At 38.3% G+C, this 16,561-nt stretch overlaps 1 protein-coding gene across 1 annotated transcript in view; it reads left to right on the top strand.

The window, feature by feature from the left end:
* Positions 1-16,561, top strand: part of LOC145664279 (ionotropic receptor 40a-like) — a 166,311-nt gene that overhangs the window by 94,219 nt on the left and 55,531 nt on the right. Inside the window, exons 9-11 of the mRNA XM_081730813.1 lie at positions 484-642; positions 10,418-10,595; positions 16,076-16,204. Coding sequence (XP_081586939.1) covers positions 484-642; positions 10,418-10,595; positions 16,076-16,204 — 466 coding nt within the window. The remainder of the gene's footprint in view (positions 1-483; positions 643-10,417; positions 10,596-16,075; positions 16,205-16,561) is intronic.

Here is a 16,561-nt window from a genome sequence, read left to right as displayed (position 1 = left end):
TGTGCCAAGTTTTATAGATTGAATTATTTGTGCTGATTAAAGTGTTAAAACACATGACCCGAACCAAGTTAAACATTTGGGAGGAAGAAAGAAGACTAACTTATGAGGATAATCCGTTAACCAAGAATCTTGGAAAAACAACTTCAGAATTTAACGTTATACATATACCATATATAATGATAAACAGATCATACAAGAGAAAGTTAAATATACAGTATATACAAAAAGTTCAACGTACAGTTTAGGAAGTTAAATGTACAGTATATACAAAAATGATTCAAACTTAATTACGAATTAATAAAGCCAATTTTGTTCTTTAGTGTTTGTATAAGACTAGCTTATAGATTCTGAATAAATTTCTTTTTAAGATAATCTGAGTCATATTTTACATAATGTGATGGCCAGTAATCTTCATAATTTTAAGATACATTTTCGGTTTTGGAATTACCAATTCTTGTCTGACGAATTCCTTTATTATTACAGGAAGTGGAATTCTTCATCGGAGACGTAACAATGACTTATGAACGCAACCAAGCTGTTGAATTCTCTTTCATAACTCTTGCCGATAGTGGAGCGTTTGCTACACATGCTCCAAGTAAACTGAACGAAGCTCTTGCTTTAGTGAGACCTTTCCATTGGCGAGTAAGTTATACCATGTACATATACTGCGTTATATTTGTCTCTGTCATGCACATGTACTAGATTTGCGAGCAGCTCGTATAGGCAATCTTCTAATCATACATAGAGCGACGTGTCGGTGAGAAATTTATCCATTACTGCATGAATGACTGTGGAGTGTGAAATTTTTTTAAGTTCATGGATTTACGATCAGAAATACACGAGTATCCAAAAACAAAAAGCCGATGATAATTGCCTTCAATCCACGTTTTCGTGAATATTTTCTTGGAGCTGTTATTGACTACATTACAGTAGCTACATTATATCTATATCAAAGTTAAATCAAGTTATACAAATTATGATTGAGTTTTAACTGTTGTCAAGAAACGGGCTAAAAAGTTACAGGAGCAGTGCGTATGTTGAACAACTCAAGAATATCGTAGCTTATTGGCCTGTGCATTAAGTACGAGGGCTATCCAGAAAGTAGATTACGTTTTCGTCTGTGTCCGCTAGGGGCGGGGCTAGCGCGGCCATCTTGGGGTCAGAGCGTTGCGCAGCTCAGTCGGCATCTAGCCGTGCTAGTGAGAGGTTCGTGCTGTGCTCCGTTAAGATACTGTGACGGTTTGAAATGTCTGCGTTAATTGAAAATCCCGCGAGCTGCGAGGTGCGTGCAGTAATAAGGTTTCTGACAGCAAAAAACTGTAAACCGATAGAAATCTATCGGCAGCTGTGTGAAGTGTATGGGGACAACATTATCACTGAAGGTGGAGTGCGACAGTGGGTCATAAGATTTAAAAATGGCCGAACCAATGTTCACGACGAAGATCGAAGTGGGAGACCCAGCAAAGTGACTGCCGAACTTGTCGAAAAAGTCGATGTTAAAGTCCGTGAAAATCGAAAGTTCACAATAACGGAACTTTCTTTGAGTTTTCCACAAATTTCGCGAAGTTTGTTGCACGAAATCATCAGCGAAAAGCTTGGTTACCACAAGTTTTGTGCAAGATGGATTCCAAAAATCTTGACAGAGGACCACAAAAATCAGCGAATGGCTGCAGCGTTGCACTTTTTGGACGCCTACAATAAGGATGGTGACTCTTTACTCGATCGCATCGTTACTGGTGACGAAACATGGGTGAAACACGTGAACTGTGAAACGAAATTGCAATCAATGCAGTGGGGGCACACAGGTTCTCCCCAAAAACCCAAGAAATGCATGCAAACAATGTCGGCAAGGAAGATGATGGCGACTGTTTTTTGGGACAGAAAAGGTGTGATTTTGGTGGACTTCCTGGAAAGAGGCACTACAATAAACGCTCAAAGGTATTGCCAAACTCTGCAAAACCTCAGAAGAGCAATTCAAAACAAGCGCAGAGGAATGTTGAGCTCTAAGATCTTGTTGATTCACGACAACGCCCGGCCCCACACGGCAAATGTCACGCGTGAAGTTCTTGAATCTTTTCAGTGGGAGTTGTTTCCTCATCCGCCGTACAGTCCCGACCTGGCACCGAGCGACTTCCACCTATTCCCAGCAATGAAGAAGTGGCTGGCTATGCAGCGTTTTGATGACGACGAACAGCTGCAAGAAGAGGTAATGAAGTGGTTGAAGTCGCAGGCGGCCGAATTTTTCGACGAAGGAATTTCCAAGCTCGTACATCGCTACGATAAATGCCTTAATTTGAATGGTGACTATGTCGAAAAGTAGTATTTGTGTGTGGCTTTCATCTGTATATAATAAAATTTGTTTCCTATACTTTGTTGATTTTTTATTCCAAAACGTAATCTACTTTCTGGATAGCCCTCGTACTTTATATGCCTTGTGTCACAGAAATGTAATATATACGAATACGAGGGCTGGAAAGAAATAAGTGGCAACATAGAAATCTTTCGTGAACCATTTATTATACAAACATGAGACTTCTACAGGCCTTCAACATAATTACTGCAGCATGTTTCACCCGTTGCCAGATGTGGGTAAGTCGCAGGATACCAGCAGTGGTGCCCTCTTTGTGGATGCCTGCAAGAGAGCACACTATAGCTCGAAGTATGGCATCTCTGGTGCGGAAACGCACCCCCCGCTGTGGTTCTTTCATCTTAGAGAAAGATGAAAGTCACATGGACTCATGTTCGGTGAATAGGGCGGGTGCTCTAGAACCTTCCACTCCCATCGTGCAAACAGGTTACTCACTGCACCTGGCTTGTGACAACGGGTGTTGTCATGCAAAACAATGAGTGGATCCTTATGAAGTTGGATTTCTTCCTGCGCTGTGCAGGACGAAGATGTTCCAGAAACCTGCAGTAGTACATTGCATTTACAGTCTGGTTCGGAGGAACTGCTTGCCTAATGTGACACTACGTACATCGTATGTTACTATCAGCTCCACCTTCACATTCTCCGGCTCGTGATGCAGCTTCTTGGATCAGAGCGCCATATATTTGACTGGCGTTTAAGTTCTGGCTCATAAGAGAACACCCATGTTTTGTCAAGTGTAATGATCCTGTCCAGGAACACGCGACCTGCCCGTCTGTAACTTGCAAAATGATCACCGGCGAAGGCTTATCTGTGCCATTCTAACGTCTGTAAGGAGGTGCGGTACCCACTGAGATGCAATTTTTTAGTAACCAAAGACATTGTGCAACACATTCAACATTAGATTCCTACCTTGTTAGGTAATTACGTGGCGGTCTACATCCTATCCACATGCAGCAAAGATTGAATCAATTCAATGACTCGGTTTTCGACCCCATATGAACTCCACCTGGTTCCTATTGCACACTACCATGTCCTGCACGAAACACTGCTACCCAATGTGCCACAGTCCGTTACGGCTATGCGTCATTACCACATGCTTCACGTAGTCCAGAGTGTCACTGCCTGGCGTTTTTTCCGTGGCCCGCTTCGATCTTTATCCATGCACGTTGTTTTAACTTTGAAAACATCTCCTTTAGAGCGAGCAGTGTAATTTGACAACCTACATTTAACACAGCCCACTACTATCACTGCAACACCTATACTAGCGCCTCACTCGCGTTGTATAGCTCCACCCACCCTCTATACGTGCTTCCAACATCAGCTCGAACAAAACCCTCGGCGCACATAAAACAATGTTGCCACTTATTTCTTTCCAGCCCTCATATAAAGAACTTGCTTCATTACAAGTATGTTTTGAAACGCCTTCCATTAATGGAAGATAAGAGAGCTTAAGCACCCTAAGGAACTTTAAAAAAAAACTTTGGCATAGTTTCAATGATATTTATAATTATTGTAATGATTTGTAAAAGAAATAAAAATGAAGATACCTTCTCTAAAGTTATACCATAATTCATTTTTCGTTCATAATTCGTTTTAGGTACGTGCGCTTAAAACGTGTATGTGAACAAATCCGCAGCCAGAAGGGCTGGTGGCTGCCTGCCTCCAAAATTTTCTGACCACCTTAAATGTTGACATATGGGAAAAGTTTGATGTTACTTGGGAATATAGTTAGATCGGAACTCTTCTAACTGCCTTCTTCTCCCCTGTATGTTTTGTCTGGCTAACTTTAAATCCGTCTTATGACGTTATACAGAACGTCTTCATGTAGAATTCAAGTAATGCTGATCACCTGAAGTTCTAGTCAACCTGATAATTCGCTCCACTCGGTGTCTTTGAAGTCGGGTTTTTGGAGATTTTGACGATGTGGTGATAGTGTTCCTGGCGATTTCACGTTGATGGTTCTCTATTTTAAGACACTCTACATGTAGCACTCACTTTCTCCAGGCAGAAACCGTGATATCCACCTCAACTTCATCAGCGAGTCTTCCTACGGCAGCTATTTTAAATGTACTATTCCTTTCAGCAACATTTGATTTTACTTGCGCTCATATTACTTCAATGGGATTGTAGTGGCAATGGTAGAAGGAAGACACACTACTCAATTGTCATAATTTTTAGCAGTTGTATCCTATTCATATTATTTAGACCTTAGCTTCTGAGCTCTAACCAATAGTTATAATTCTTCCCTTGTTTGAGTAGTGTATAGGGCAGCGTTTCCCAACCGGTGTGCCGCGAATGGTCCGGTGGTGTGCTGCGAGGAAATCGAAACAAATTATTAATTCTATAGGTACCAAATTGCAAGACATAGGGGAAAATGTATATTTGTATTTCACATTACTATGAACCTTTACTATTAATCTACAATTTTAAGTTTCATACTGTGTTACTTTCCTGTACATTTCTAATGTTGAAAAAGGTATTTATCATTGTCATAACCATTATTGCTTATTTATTGTTGCAGACTGTTTCGTAACTTGAAATTTTAACATATTATTCAATAAATTCAACAAAGCAAACATGCATACAAATTACCTACATTTGTGTTTTAAAGGTACATGAGACTTGTTTATTTGTTCGTTATTTAGTGATCTTCCTTTTTAGTGAAAGGTTAGATACAGTTTTCGAAAGAGAAAGTGGATTTTTAAAAACCCGAGTTCATATTTCATTGCAATTGTTTTCTATTTTAAAATTAGAATGAAAAATAAACATAATGATTTACCACGGGGGAAAACCCGTGATCGCGCTTTCTACTCTATAAGAAGGAGATCAGTAATCACAAAAAAATACCACGGTATTTTATATTTACAAATAATAATAGTAATATAATATGGGTGTGCCGCGAGAATTCAAGTTACACCTGTAGTGTGCCACAAGTTGAAAAAGGTTGGGAAACGCTGGTATAGGGGATAATGTGCTTTTTCAACCAAGCCATTATATTTACTTTTCTGCTACTTGTAGGTGCTTTATTTAGTTTGCCAGAGTGGATGTTTAGATGGAAGGTTTGGATTAATTTGTATTCGTCCATTTAAAAAAAAATACTATTCCATTCATGTCAATATGATAGTGATCTAGCATTTTGATCCCATCCAAAAATAAATTTACAATCAGAAAGAAAGCTTGTATTTGCGACGAACAATAAGCACTCTTTCCTTTCTACAGATACTTTAACATCCTTTGTGTCATCATTCATTTGCCAACACGATTTTCTGGTATGGTTCTGATTAATTCATATTTCATCCAAGTAGAAAATATTTGAGCTTCTCTCTTGATTGCTGTTGTAAGTCCTTCTTAGGGATTCAGCCCTCACTGATACCATATGTGTTCTTTCCAACAAGAATTTTCTACCGTCTTTACATTTTCTGTCCATTAAAGCCCATCTTCTTTAATATTCGAAGCATGAACAGCTGACTTCATTCAACTCAATATAATCTTTTATTTTAATTATCAATTTTAATACTGTAGGAAATTCACCTTTTCTATACTGTACATGTTGAAAATTTCTCTTCGCAATGCAATATTTTGAAAGTCGTCTACCAAAATATCTGTAAGTGGCTTCTTGTTCCGAAATCGAAATAACGCACTTCCACTTGGACTAAGAGACATTTTTTCCCTTGCAATTCTCTGTACCATTCCTAAACTCACTCTAGATATCACTGAGTTTCTCTCGCAAAGTGTTGGAAAATAACGATCGCCATTCCCGGGATCTACAATGTTCTGTTCGACTTCACTTTCAAAACAACTTTACACTTTATTTGTAATCTCGCGAGTCTGTTTATGTAACACTTGACGTTTACAACTATCGCCTGCCTTTGTTAACATAAATAACCCTATTATAACGTGAAATTGCAGGAAAAAGTCGAAACAATCGTTATGTTTGAACTCCGCGCACTATGATCGTATGTTGAAAAATGACTATGAAAGGAATCAGTAAGAAGCGAAAGGGGCGACTTTCTACTGTACATTTAAATTCTACCCGCCTTCTTAGCTGCTCCCAAGTATAGTTCACAATATGCAATATCGACTTATCCATGTGAGTTGTCGAAAATGGCCTTATGAATATTTAGTCACATTTCAACTTATCCCGACGACTCTGACATAATTGTTCATGTACAGCATGTTCCCGGTGAATTTACAAATAGAATATTTAAGTTCCTGACTCATGTGGAGTTTTCCTCGATAACCTTATAAATAAAAACTCCAGTTGGCTTAAGTATGGAGAATGAGGTGGCCAGAATCCCTTAGAAATGATTCCATCTCCGAAAACAATTTTATTGAATCCAAACACCAGCACCGACTTGGAAGCCTGGTCCGGTATGTGTATTTCGTTCTCAGATATCCAAGCAAAGATGGATTAAGGATGTATATATCTTGTGGAACCTAAAAAACTTTGAGGAACCTTGGCACCTCGCCGTCCAGGATCGGCACCCATGAATCCAAACATTATTAAACTCTTTCGGTTATCTATCCCATGAACTGGTGAATGATTTCACAATAATCATCTGCATTCATTGAAAAGCTTGCATGCTATACTCAATATCAATTAATTCGTAAATATGAAAATATATCAAGCCTTTTTTCCGTTCGAGTTGCACATGAATTGAGAACATAATTGAGTTTGACTATCCTCCAAAATTTGATTTTATTATTTTTTCAAAGATATTTCAAAAAATCTTAATGAGTTTGGATTAATGTGAGACTTTCCATCAAATGTTGTCTCAGGGACCACATGATCACCGGTGGGTCCCAATCTATAAGCTGAGAGTCGCTAAATAACACAATTCGACTCGTGGTAAATGTCTAAGATTGAAAACATAATGCTCACCTGTGACAATCCATCTCTAGAAACCATACAACAAACCATAGAAACCACACCAACAAAAGCGCCTGACCTCCAACCTATAATTTTGGATTTGAAACCTTTCATTTACGGTTATTTGAAATTTCACGTTTAACAAAGGCAAATATTTTAAAATATGTGTACTTTTTTTAAAAAAAATATTTAAATAGACAATTTTCATAAAGTTTGTTTGTTTAAATTATTGTTCAAAGCCTTTGTATTTTAATAAGCCTTTTCCAAAATCAATGCAAATGAATTGTGCTGCCATGTTTGAAGTTCTTTTAAACTTTACGTTGTGGACGTTTATATGTTTGTGGCCAATCCTTTCGACAATGAGATCTCGGAAACTACAAGCTCTGAAAAGATGGCATTTTTACTAATCGATTGCAAAGTTTATGTAGATTGTCCAGTTCTAATTGAATATTCAAAAAACATGGCCATTATTTTTTATCACGTTTTTACGGGTACACTGGAAGTGTTGCAATAAAAAAAAACTAAAGCATCATATCCTACGTATTATACATTCCAACACAACATTATTGTATATGGAGGTTGCATACATCTTAGTCGTTTGTTTAATGGGCAAATCATAATGAAAAACGAAGGATAACCATTTCTCCACTCTAACGGTAAGTTTAATCTTTATTGTTTGGGGTGTTTTGCCCAATGAACACCATATATATCACTGACATCATAATTACTTGTGTGTATAATGTATTTGCTTATTACGTACTGCATACAAGAAGAATGAAAACACTGAGCATGGATGAATTAAAAACTCCAACCGGAAGTATTCTCAAATCTTGCAAACGGTAAGAGATATTGAAAAAAGTAATCCAAGAAATCTCCCCTTTATGGTATCCTATGCCGTCCTTCACTTGTGTCTGTAAAGGGACATGTACAAATGTTGTGAAGAATGACAAGGAGATTCATGCTCATATGTAACGATGCGCTGTATAGAGAGCACACGTTCAGCTAGTAAGTCATGAATTGTTTTCATAGGAACGTTGTATTATTCCTCATGCTTTAGAGCACTTAATTCTGTCAACGACGATATGGAAGGATATATACTTAGGAGTCTGAATTCGAGAATAAATCACAGATGTTAAAATATTTTGAAATCAGTGGATTAGACAGGCCAGAAGACTTGTAGTGCATCCCGTACTCATCGACAGCTCCAGAGTGTGAATCGGCTTATTGGCATTTTGGAAAATTACGTTATTATTTGAAAATAATGTTGGATTATAGAATACACGTGGTGAATTGAAATGGTCACAGAATCAGTGGTGCTAATGCGTCCTGTAAGCGTAATCACAGGACCCATGGAATACAAGGAATTTCTGGCCCACAACTAACAGACGTACCGCCATGTTTCATAATAAAAAGAATATAATCGGAGAATAAGCTTCGTTAGACGTTTGTCATGCATAACGTCACTGAAAATAAGGTGAAAGATGACTCATTTGTCCATATTACGCGTTTGCAATAATCGGCGGTCGACTTTGCCTTGCTGCTTTCGACTGTTTCGTTAGCAGTAAAGTGTTGATGACAGTGATCAGCGGTGTGGAAATTGCATCCCGAGTGTGGATGTTTGGGTTATGCGACGCATGCCGGCAGCAAAAGTCTGTTTTACTTTCAGAACTGATGGGGTTCCGGTGTCACTTTTGCCATATTCGTTTAACGGTTCTTGATAACAATCTTCTTTAATATTCGATGATCACTTTTACTCACGCTTCTCTTCCGTTCACTATTATTCATAGTCGATTATTTTTCCTATGACTTCTTTACACCATCACCTTGGACACTGTTTCTCGCGATAGACTTAGCACACTTGTCACCTTAGATTTACTTCTGCTAACAGAACGCGCACCAACAATTTGGCCACTTTGACATTCAGAGAGGTCTTCATTTTGCATCACCACTGCCTACTCGTTTCAACACGACTCTGTTCTAACCCGTCTGACGCACTTAAACAACCCCCTAACACCATCACCACCAACGGCCAAGCACTCCACATACATCTTCATACACATATTTAAGATAAGATATTGAAGCTATCAGAATAATCGATATTTACTTAAATTGTGATGAGTTAAATAAAATTCTGCTTGTGGTACAATGTTGCCACAGTTCTAGCTCTGGAGCTTGCTGAAAAATAGTACCAAATTGAAACAAAAAGGGCTGAATTCATTATTTTACACCAGTGTAATACATGGCTCTATAACACGAAACTACAAGAGGTAAAGTTCTAGAACACTGCCTCCACCCTCTCTTCCAAGAGTTAAATCAAGAAAAAGCTCTTTTTAAAAATTACTTTTTAAAAACGTTCAAATAGGAGGACCCCGAACAACCGTAGAAGTAGATGAAACTTTTCTCGCACGTAGGAAGTACAACAGGGGCCGCAAATTAAAACAGAAAACAGTTATCATCTTAGGTGCGTATTGTAAAAAAAGCAAACGCACCTCTATTTCAAAGTGACCAATAAATCAAAACGGTATTATGGAAATATATAAAAAAATTATAAAACGAGGAACAAATCGATCATCTGCTAGTTTGTGTGAAAACAGTACATTAAAATATAAATTATCGCACCTTATTCTCGCTTATTTCCCGAGCGAAGGAGGATAATAGAATGTAAGACAAATATAAAGTAAGTAAACTGACATTTGTTTAAAAAAAATGTAAGACCGCTCCAGGATCCTAGAACCTTCCCTGAAAGACATCACAACACATTATTAATTATTTTAAGTCACAATGGTATATATTATTTCTAACTAGTGCAGCACACATCACATAATACACATACACATTGAAAATGTGCCAAGTATTTGTTAAATGGTGCTGAATTGGGTAGAATTGTACCAACATTTTCACGAAAGGGACTGAAAATGCCAGCGTGGTACCGACGGGCCGATAAATGACAAAAAGGGCTGAATTTCGTATACTTGTACCAAGTGTGGCAACACTGTTGTGATATATTAAAGGAGAAAAGCAATAAAAAATGAAATTTCAACATTTTTAAACTTATAACAGTTAATTTTAACTGTAAATTCTATTAGTCAATAATATTTTTGTTGATACTAACTTAACATATTATATGTTTTTTATATATATTTTATTTAAAATTCACTTTGCTTGTAAAATCTCTCTAGGTATGGCCACCGATAGCAATTACCGTGATTCTTTCTGGACCAGTACTGTTTGCTATTATTGTAGCACCATCTTTGTGGAAACGTAGGCGCAATAAACGCCCCAATAAGAAAAGGAAACCAAAGTTAAAGCTATTTTGGCAATGCGTCTGGTTCAACTTTGGAGTTTTTCTCAAACAAAGTAAGTTCCTTTCTTTACTCTTTTGATTTCTCTTTAGTTTTTATTTATCTAATTATTTTTAAACAGTGCATCTACGATGCTCACTGAGGGGAAAAAACTATTGTAATAATTTTCAGTTGTTTGGAAGTGGAGAGTATGGGAAATACGGGGAATACTCGTATATGCCTTTAAAGCCATTTATTGGGAAACTTTATTGTAGATTACTAATTGTTTTGAAAATTTAGCAAAGAAGAAATATGAAAATTGTTCCTCTTCCACAGATACTAAGACAGTTATTTGTATCAGTGTTCATTAGTTGGTTAATTATATTAGTTGGTTGGATATATTATATCGCCATTTGATAGACAATCATACCGTTAATACTCTTCTTGAAAAACTGTGGAATTTCTTTGTCTTCTATAGCAGTAGTTGAATCTAATTTTGAATATTGACCATTCTATGAAGGGTGAAGGAATCGTGTCCAAGGTGTTATTGAACTCTAAGATCGATTTATTTTTGTTTGGCCTATTTCTGTTTCACCTACAGCCTTGGCGGCAATTTGTATTGCTATCTCTCTATCATCTTAGATAAAGGCGAAACAGAAATTCCTGTCCAGGGTTGCCACACTCGAGACTCGCGATGATGCCAAACACGGGTCTGAATTATGCTAGATTTTTGTAAATTATGCTAGATTTTTGTAATTAGTATTAGTTTCCTAACTAATTTTAAAGACCCGCCCGTACTTATCTTCATTATTTTAATGAAGAGTTTCAACTGTATTCATGTACCAAGCTAATATGACGCTGTCAGGAATGATAATCAAATAAATTGGTAAATGGCATATTATAGGAGAGGAGGGTCAAATTTATTTTTTATGGATGGATAACATTTTAAGAAATATATACACAACATGCCGCTTCCGACACAGGCCTGAAGCATTTCTTTTAGTGTATTACTAGCTGTCCCCTGATGTTCATATCCCTCCCCTCTCAAGTTGCAAATTGAAAGGGACAGAAACATCCCAGATAACCAAACATTCAGGTTTCAGTTGACAGTAATAAAACTATGGGTAAGTAAACATGTTTTGTAGAGTCACGTTTTACTATTTTTGAACATTCCTCTGAATTCAACAATAAATTACAAACGCGGAAATACTGGCTGGTCTCATTGTTCCAACCATCGCTTTAACTAAGAAGAATAATTCACGACGGTCCTTGAATCATCTAAATTTTCGTTCTTTTTCTGTTCATCAGAGGGAAGAATGAAATTATGCTAGATTTGGCCAAGATGCTAAAGTCAAGATGCTAGATGCTAAATGCATGTGAATTATGCTAGATCTAGCACCAAGATGCTAGATATGGCTTCACTGTTCCTGTCTGACCTAATTTTTCTGCCGAAGGATACTTACAATCGTAGAATTGTTTTGCGTTGCTAAAATTCCGTACAAGCACCACAATTATCTATCATTTTTCGTAAGTAGTTGAGGGTGTTTGCGATAGACTTCTGCAGATACTCCAGCTTACGTTTCAAGAACTTGACCAGTTCTCTCCTCCAATTCAAGATATTCTTCCTCTTTGAGCCTCCCCCAAAGGAAGTAGTCGCAGAGCGCTAGGTCGGGACTCCTTGCTAGGGATTCAAGTGGGGCGCGACGTCCCAACCGGCGCCAAGGATCCTACGACAGGACGTGCGAAATGAGACGAGGCTCCGTCTTGGATAAAGATTAGGTCTTTGTAATTGTCCCACGTGGATACAATACCGTGAACATAATCTTCAAGCATAGCAAGGTACCATTCTGAATTTATTGGTCCCGAATGACGTACGGACCATAACTTTCATCAATGTTATGCCCTGTGACCTTTGGGTGACGTTGGCTTTTTTCAACGATCACTCTCGGATCCTCTTCTGCCTAGTAATAACAAATATACTAACAAACCCCGGAACATAATACTCGGCTTTAACTGACCACAGGATATTACCGAAAAGATCAGAACAGTCTTGATACCAAGCAACTATCATCTCCCCATATAGCAATAAATGATCTCTGTCTTATGGCGATAATTTATGTCAGTAATGTGGTTTCTATGGTCGAAAATTCAACTCTTCCTTCAGAACAGTTCGGATTATGTGTCAGGTTAAACGACTTTGCGAGATGCCTGTTTTTGTAATTTCTGATAAGTTCCACTGAACATTTTTTGAACTATTTGCACATTTTCCTTTGCCCTGGATATTGAGGGGCGACTGTGTCTCCTAATATCTGCTACAGAATCTATGTCCATTAGCTTCGAATGGCATTTCTTTATGGTCCTTGCATCTACCTAGACACTGATGTCTGCAAAATTTATTCTAAAATTCCCTCTGCTAACTAGTAGGTAGAGCATTTTCTCCCACACCTTTTACCATAAAAGTCTTTCTTTATTCAAAAAACGTACAAGAAAACTAATTGTGTTCTGGAGACCAATACAATGTTTTCTATGTAGTTTGTCTGAGTAAATATAGGTTCCCCAAGGCCTAGACAGTCAAGAAAAGGATAATACAGAGCTCTAGGCAGGCTAGGTGGCTATGGTTTGGAACTCCCAGTGCTCCAGGCAAGCAAAGAGAAGGGTTTAGGCCCTGCCGAGCTCCAGGCAAGCTAAGCAGGCAAGGAAACCACAGAGCTACAGGCAAGCTAAGTGGGCAAGAGACCTCAGAATTCCAGACAAGCTAAAAGCTTGGGTTAGGAGATCTCTCAGACTCCAGGCAAGCTAAGAGAGCATGGATAACCAGCCAAAATTGATCCCGATGAAAATCTTACAGCGTGTTTTATACCCTCTTCTGGATAGCGGTTGCGCTAGTGTTTTCTTCTATTACGTGACTTGATTATGATAATGATACATGTCTGCTTGCTTGTAGTGGTTGTACTAAGAGAACATGTGGTTTTGTTTACAAATATAGACCATATATAGGATATTACTATAAATTTCTAATATATATCAAATAAGAACAATAATCCATAGAATATTAAATCTTCGGGGACTGTTTTGGAAAATTTGACGGAGCAGGTCAAACAGAAAATTCTGTTTTTCCTAGATGTGATACGAGATGTGCTAGATAATGGTATAAACTGCCGGTGTAGTTGTATGTAAAATAGATAGACATCCTAGAATCAGGTAAAGCAGAACACATTATAAATTGGCACAGAGGTTACGTAAGATGTAGATGTAGGGATTATCATGGGGTGTAAATTACATGAACTCAAACCGGAAATCGAACCAAATCTCCCACGCATATGATAGTGTTAACCATGTAGTAGGAGAAAACTCCATAATTAATGCAGGGGCGGACTGGCCCACCCTGCTACCCTGCAAATGCAGGGTGGGCCCCCCAAACAGGTGGGCCCCTCCACCAATTTTAATAAGATGTGCTCAATTAAACCTACCAGCATCAAAAATATGGCAGGGTAACTCCCGCAAACTTGTGTTTTGCATAAAAAAGACGTAAAGTTACACTTTCATGAACAGACCTTATTCTTCTTCACGTTTATCGACTTCAAAAGGTTCCGTCTATGACACAATCAGGCCCTAAAACATTGCGGGGTTTGAGATACAGCAGCTGTTAAAAACGAGCAGGTTAACTACTACTTTTTTAAATATAAGAAACACAGTAGATTTCAGGTTGTTATTGGATTTGGATACCATTGCCTACTCCGGTCCTTTTACAAGCCGGCGAGTGGCGATGTTTTAAAGAAACAATAGTTTCGTAGATGTTGTTATTGTGGAAAGTGGAGGTGGAGCCGGAACGCTTTTGAACTGCATTGTCCTCAGACCAAGCTTCGATAAAAAGAAAGCGGATCAGGCTTCGTTGTTTTGTTTTTTCAGTGCGATAAAACGAAAAGAAATTAGTCGCCACTATTAACGATTGTTTTATACAAACCTCAAACAATTACTATGAAGTTGCTGCCCTCGGCTCGTGTTTCATTTGTATATTACATCGAAGAGCAAATCCGATAGCAGCAATTCAATTATTAGAACACCAGTTACATGTCGTTTGTCGTGGAAGACAGATGTGGTTGTGTCAGTATGGATGGTAGGAGTGATTGTAAGATTACTGTAAAGAAAAATATAAAAGTGGTGCTAAAAAGCGAGAACACAAACGAAGATGTGATTTACAAAAAGCTGCATCTGACCCAAAACAACGTAGGCTATTTGAATCTGTGAAGCCCCAAGAAACAAATGAGCGTGATGTGACTCATTCGAGTACTGCAGGACAGTTGTCAGGTATTATTTTGTATTTCTGTCTAAGGTGTTTATAAATTATAATGTCTACACCACGTCTTTGGATGATTTCAGTCAATTGTAGCTTATCTTTTATGGCTATTTTTACTTGAAATTACACAACTTTAACAGGCGAATACGAAATTAATTGAACTGTTTGCTGCCGCGTAGTGCTTTCAAACGGGTCAGATCAGGCTTTCATGGATCAGGGGTCGAGTCAAGTCTGCCTGAGACACGGCTCGGGTCGGGTCAACTTTCTTATGCGCCTTTTCAGCCAAATCCTTCTCGCGTCGAGAGGGTCGGGTCGAGTTGAACGTCGACCCGACCCGACTCATGACCCGAATAGGTTTTAGCCGAAACGACGCATAAGAAAGTTGACCCGAGCCGACCCGTGGCTAGAGCAGCCCTGACCCGATCTGTGACCCAAGGAGGTTCGTCTCGAGCCCTGACCCGATGAAGACTGACCTCACCCGTTTGAGTGCACTGATACCGGTACTGGGCTCAGTAAGCGTTGGTGTAACTTCTAAAAGTGCTGAACACTTATGCTGTCAGTCAAATCAGTGTGTATATCGTGTAAAATAAAAGTGTAGTAAAATGTAAAAATTATTTCTGATGTGCAAAGTAGGTATTCATATGAAAAGAGAAGTTGGGGCCAGCCGAGAAATGGGCGGACTACACTAGACGATAGACGATATCTAATCTTTCTGCGACATCAAGATATGATATTATGGCTTACTTATGTCAAGAAAAATCTTGCGTTTCGAAATCTATCGCAAATTTACCTCCAATCGCATTCTTTGTGTTGCATTGAAGCCACAAAGTTACAGCTTTTTCAAGTTTCCAACACTGACGCCATGTCTGTTGTCTCACCTCACACGCTTGGGAGGGGGGAGTTGTCTGCTAAGAGCGGGGTGTACTTCCTCGAGATTATACAGCAATATTTAGACGAGTTTGTGTATGTGAGTTACAACATTTTATTCTTGCCAAATTTTATGAGTTCAATGATGGACTTTTATATGTAATACATATGAAGACTGCCAAGTACATTTTTTAAATTTTTATACAGTGGGCCCTCATTTCAGTTTAGCAGGGTGGGCCCTATGGTGGCCAGTCCGCCCCTGAATTAATGTGCCATCGTATACTAGAATATCTCTTCATTGGACTGAATAGAATCGTATTCTCTATGATATAAACTGTTCTAAGTGGGCATTACAGATAGTTTTATCCTAATGCAAATGTTCTCTTTTATAGGCGGTAGAGAACCAGGCTCCAGTCATAAAGCTAGGTTTTTGATTGCCCTTCTTTGGATTATAGCAACTTATGTGATTGGTGATGTTTACTCCGCAAATCTAACTTCACTTCTGGCACGTCCTGGAAGAGGTACGTAAATATATTATAAAGTCATTGTCAAAAATCTGAACACACTACTGCTTTTTCAGAATTTTCCGAATAAAAGGTATTGTGTATGTACAAAACCGTCTCTATTGATTTTGTTTTGTAAAATTAACAACGTTGTTGATAGAAGGATACAAAAATGCATTATTCTGTTTACTTTCAGATACATTTATTAAGAAAAACTACTTGGCAGTAAACAGATAAATAACGAACAGACAACTAACGTCATATTTTGTCTGGTGATACACAGTTTTAACATCTGATGTTTGCACGACCCTCTATCTCTACTTGTCTGTTTATTACAATACATATGTTGCGTGCGATTGTGCTGCTTTCGTTCGC

This window comes from Thermobia domestica, chromosome 11 (genome assembly GCF_964235325.1).
Source record: "Thermobia domestica chromosome 11, izTheDome1.hap1.1, whole genome shotgun sequence".
NCBI classification, from domain to species: Eukaryota; Metazoa; Arthropoda; class Insecta; order Zygentoma; family Lepismatidae; genus Thermobia; species Thermobia domestica.
This window is presented reverse-complemented; position numbering and strand designations above follow the sequence as displayed.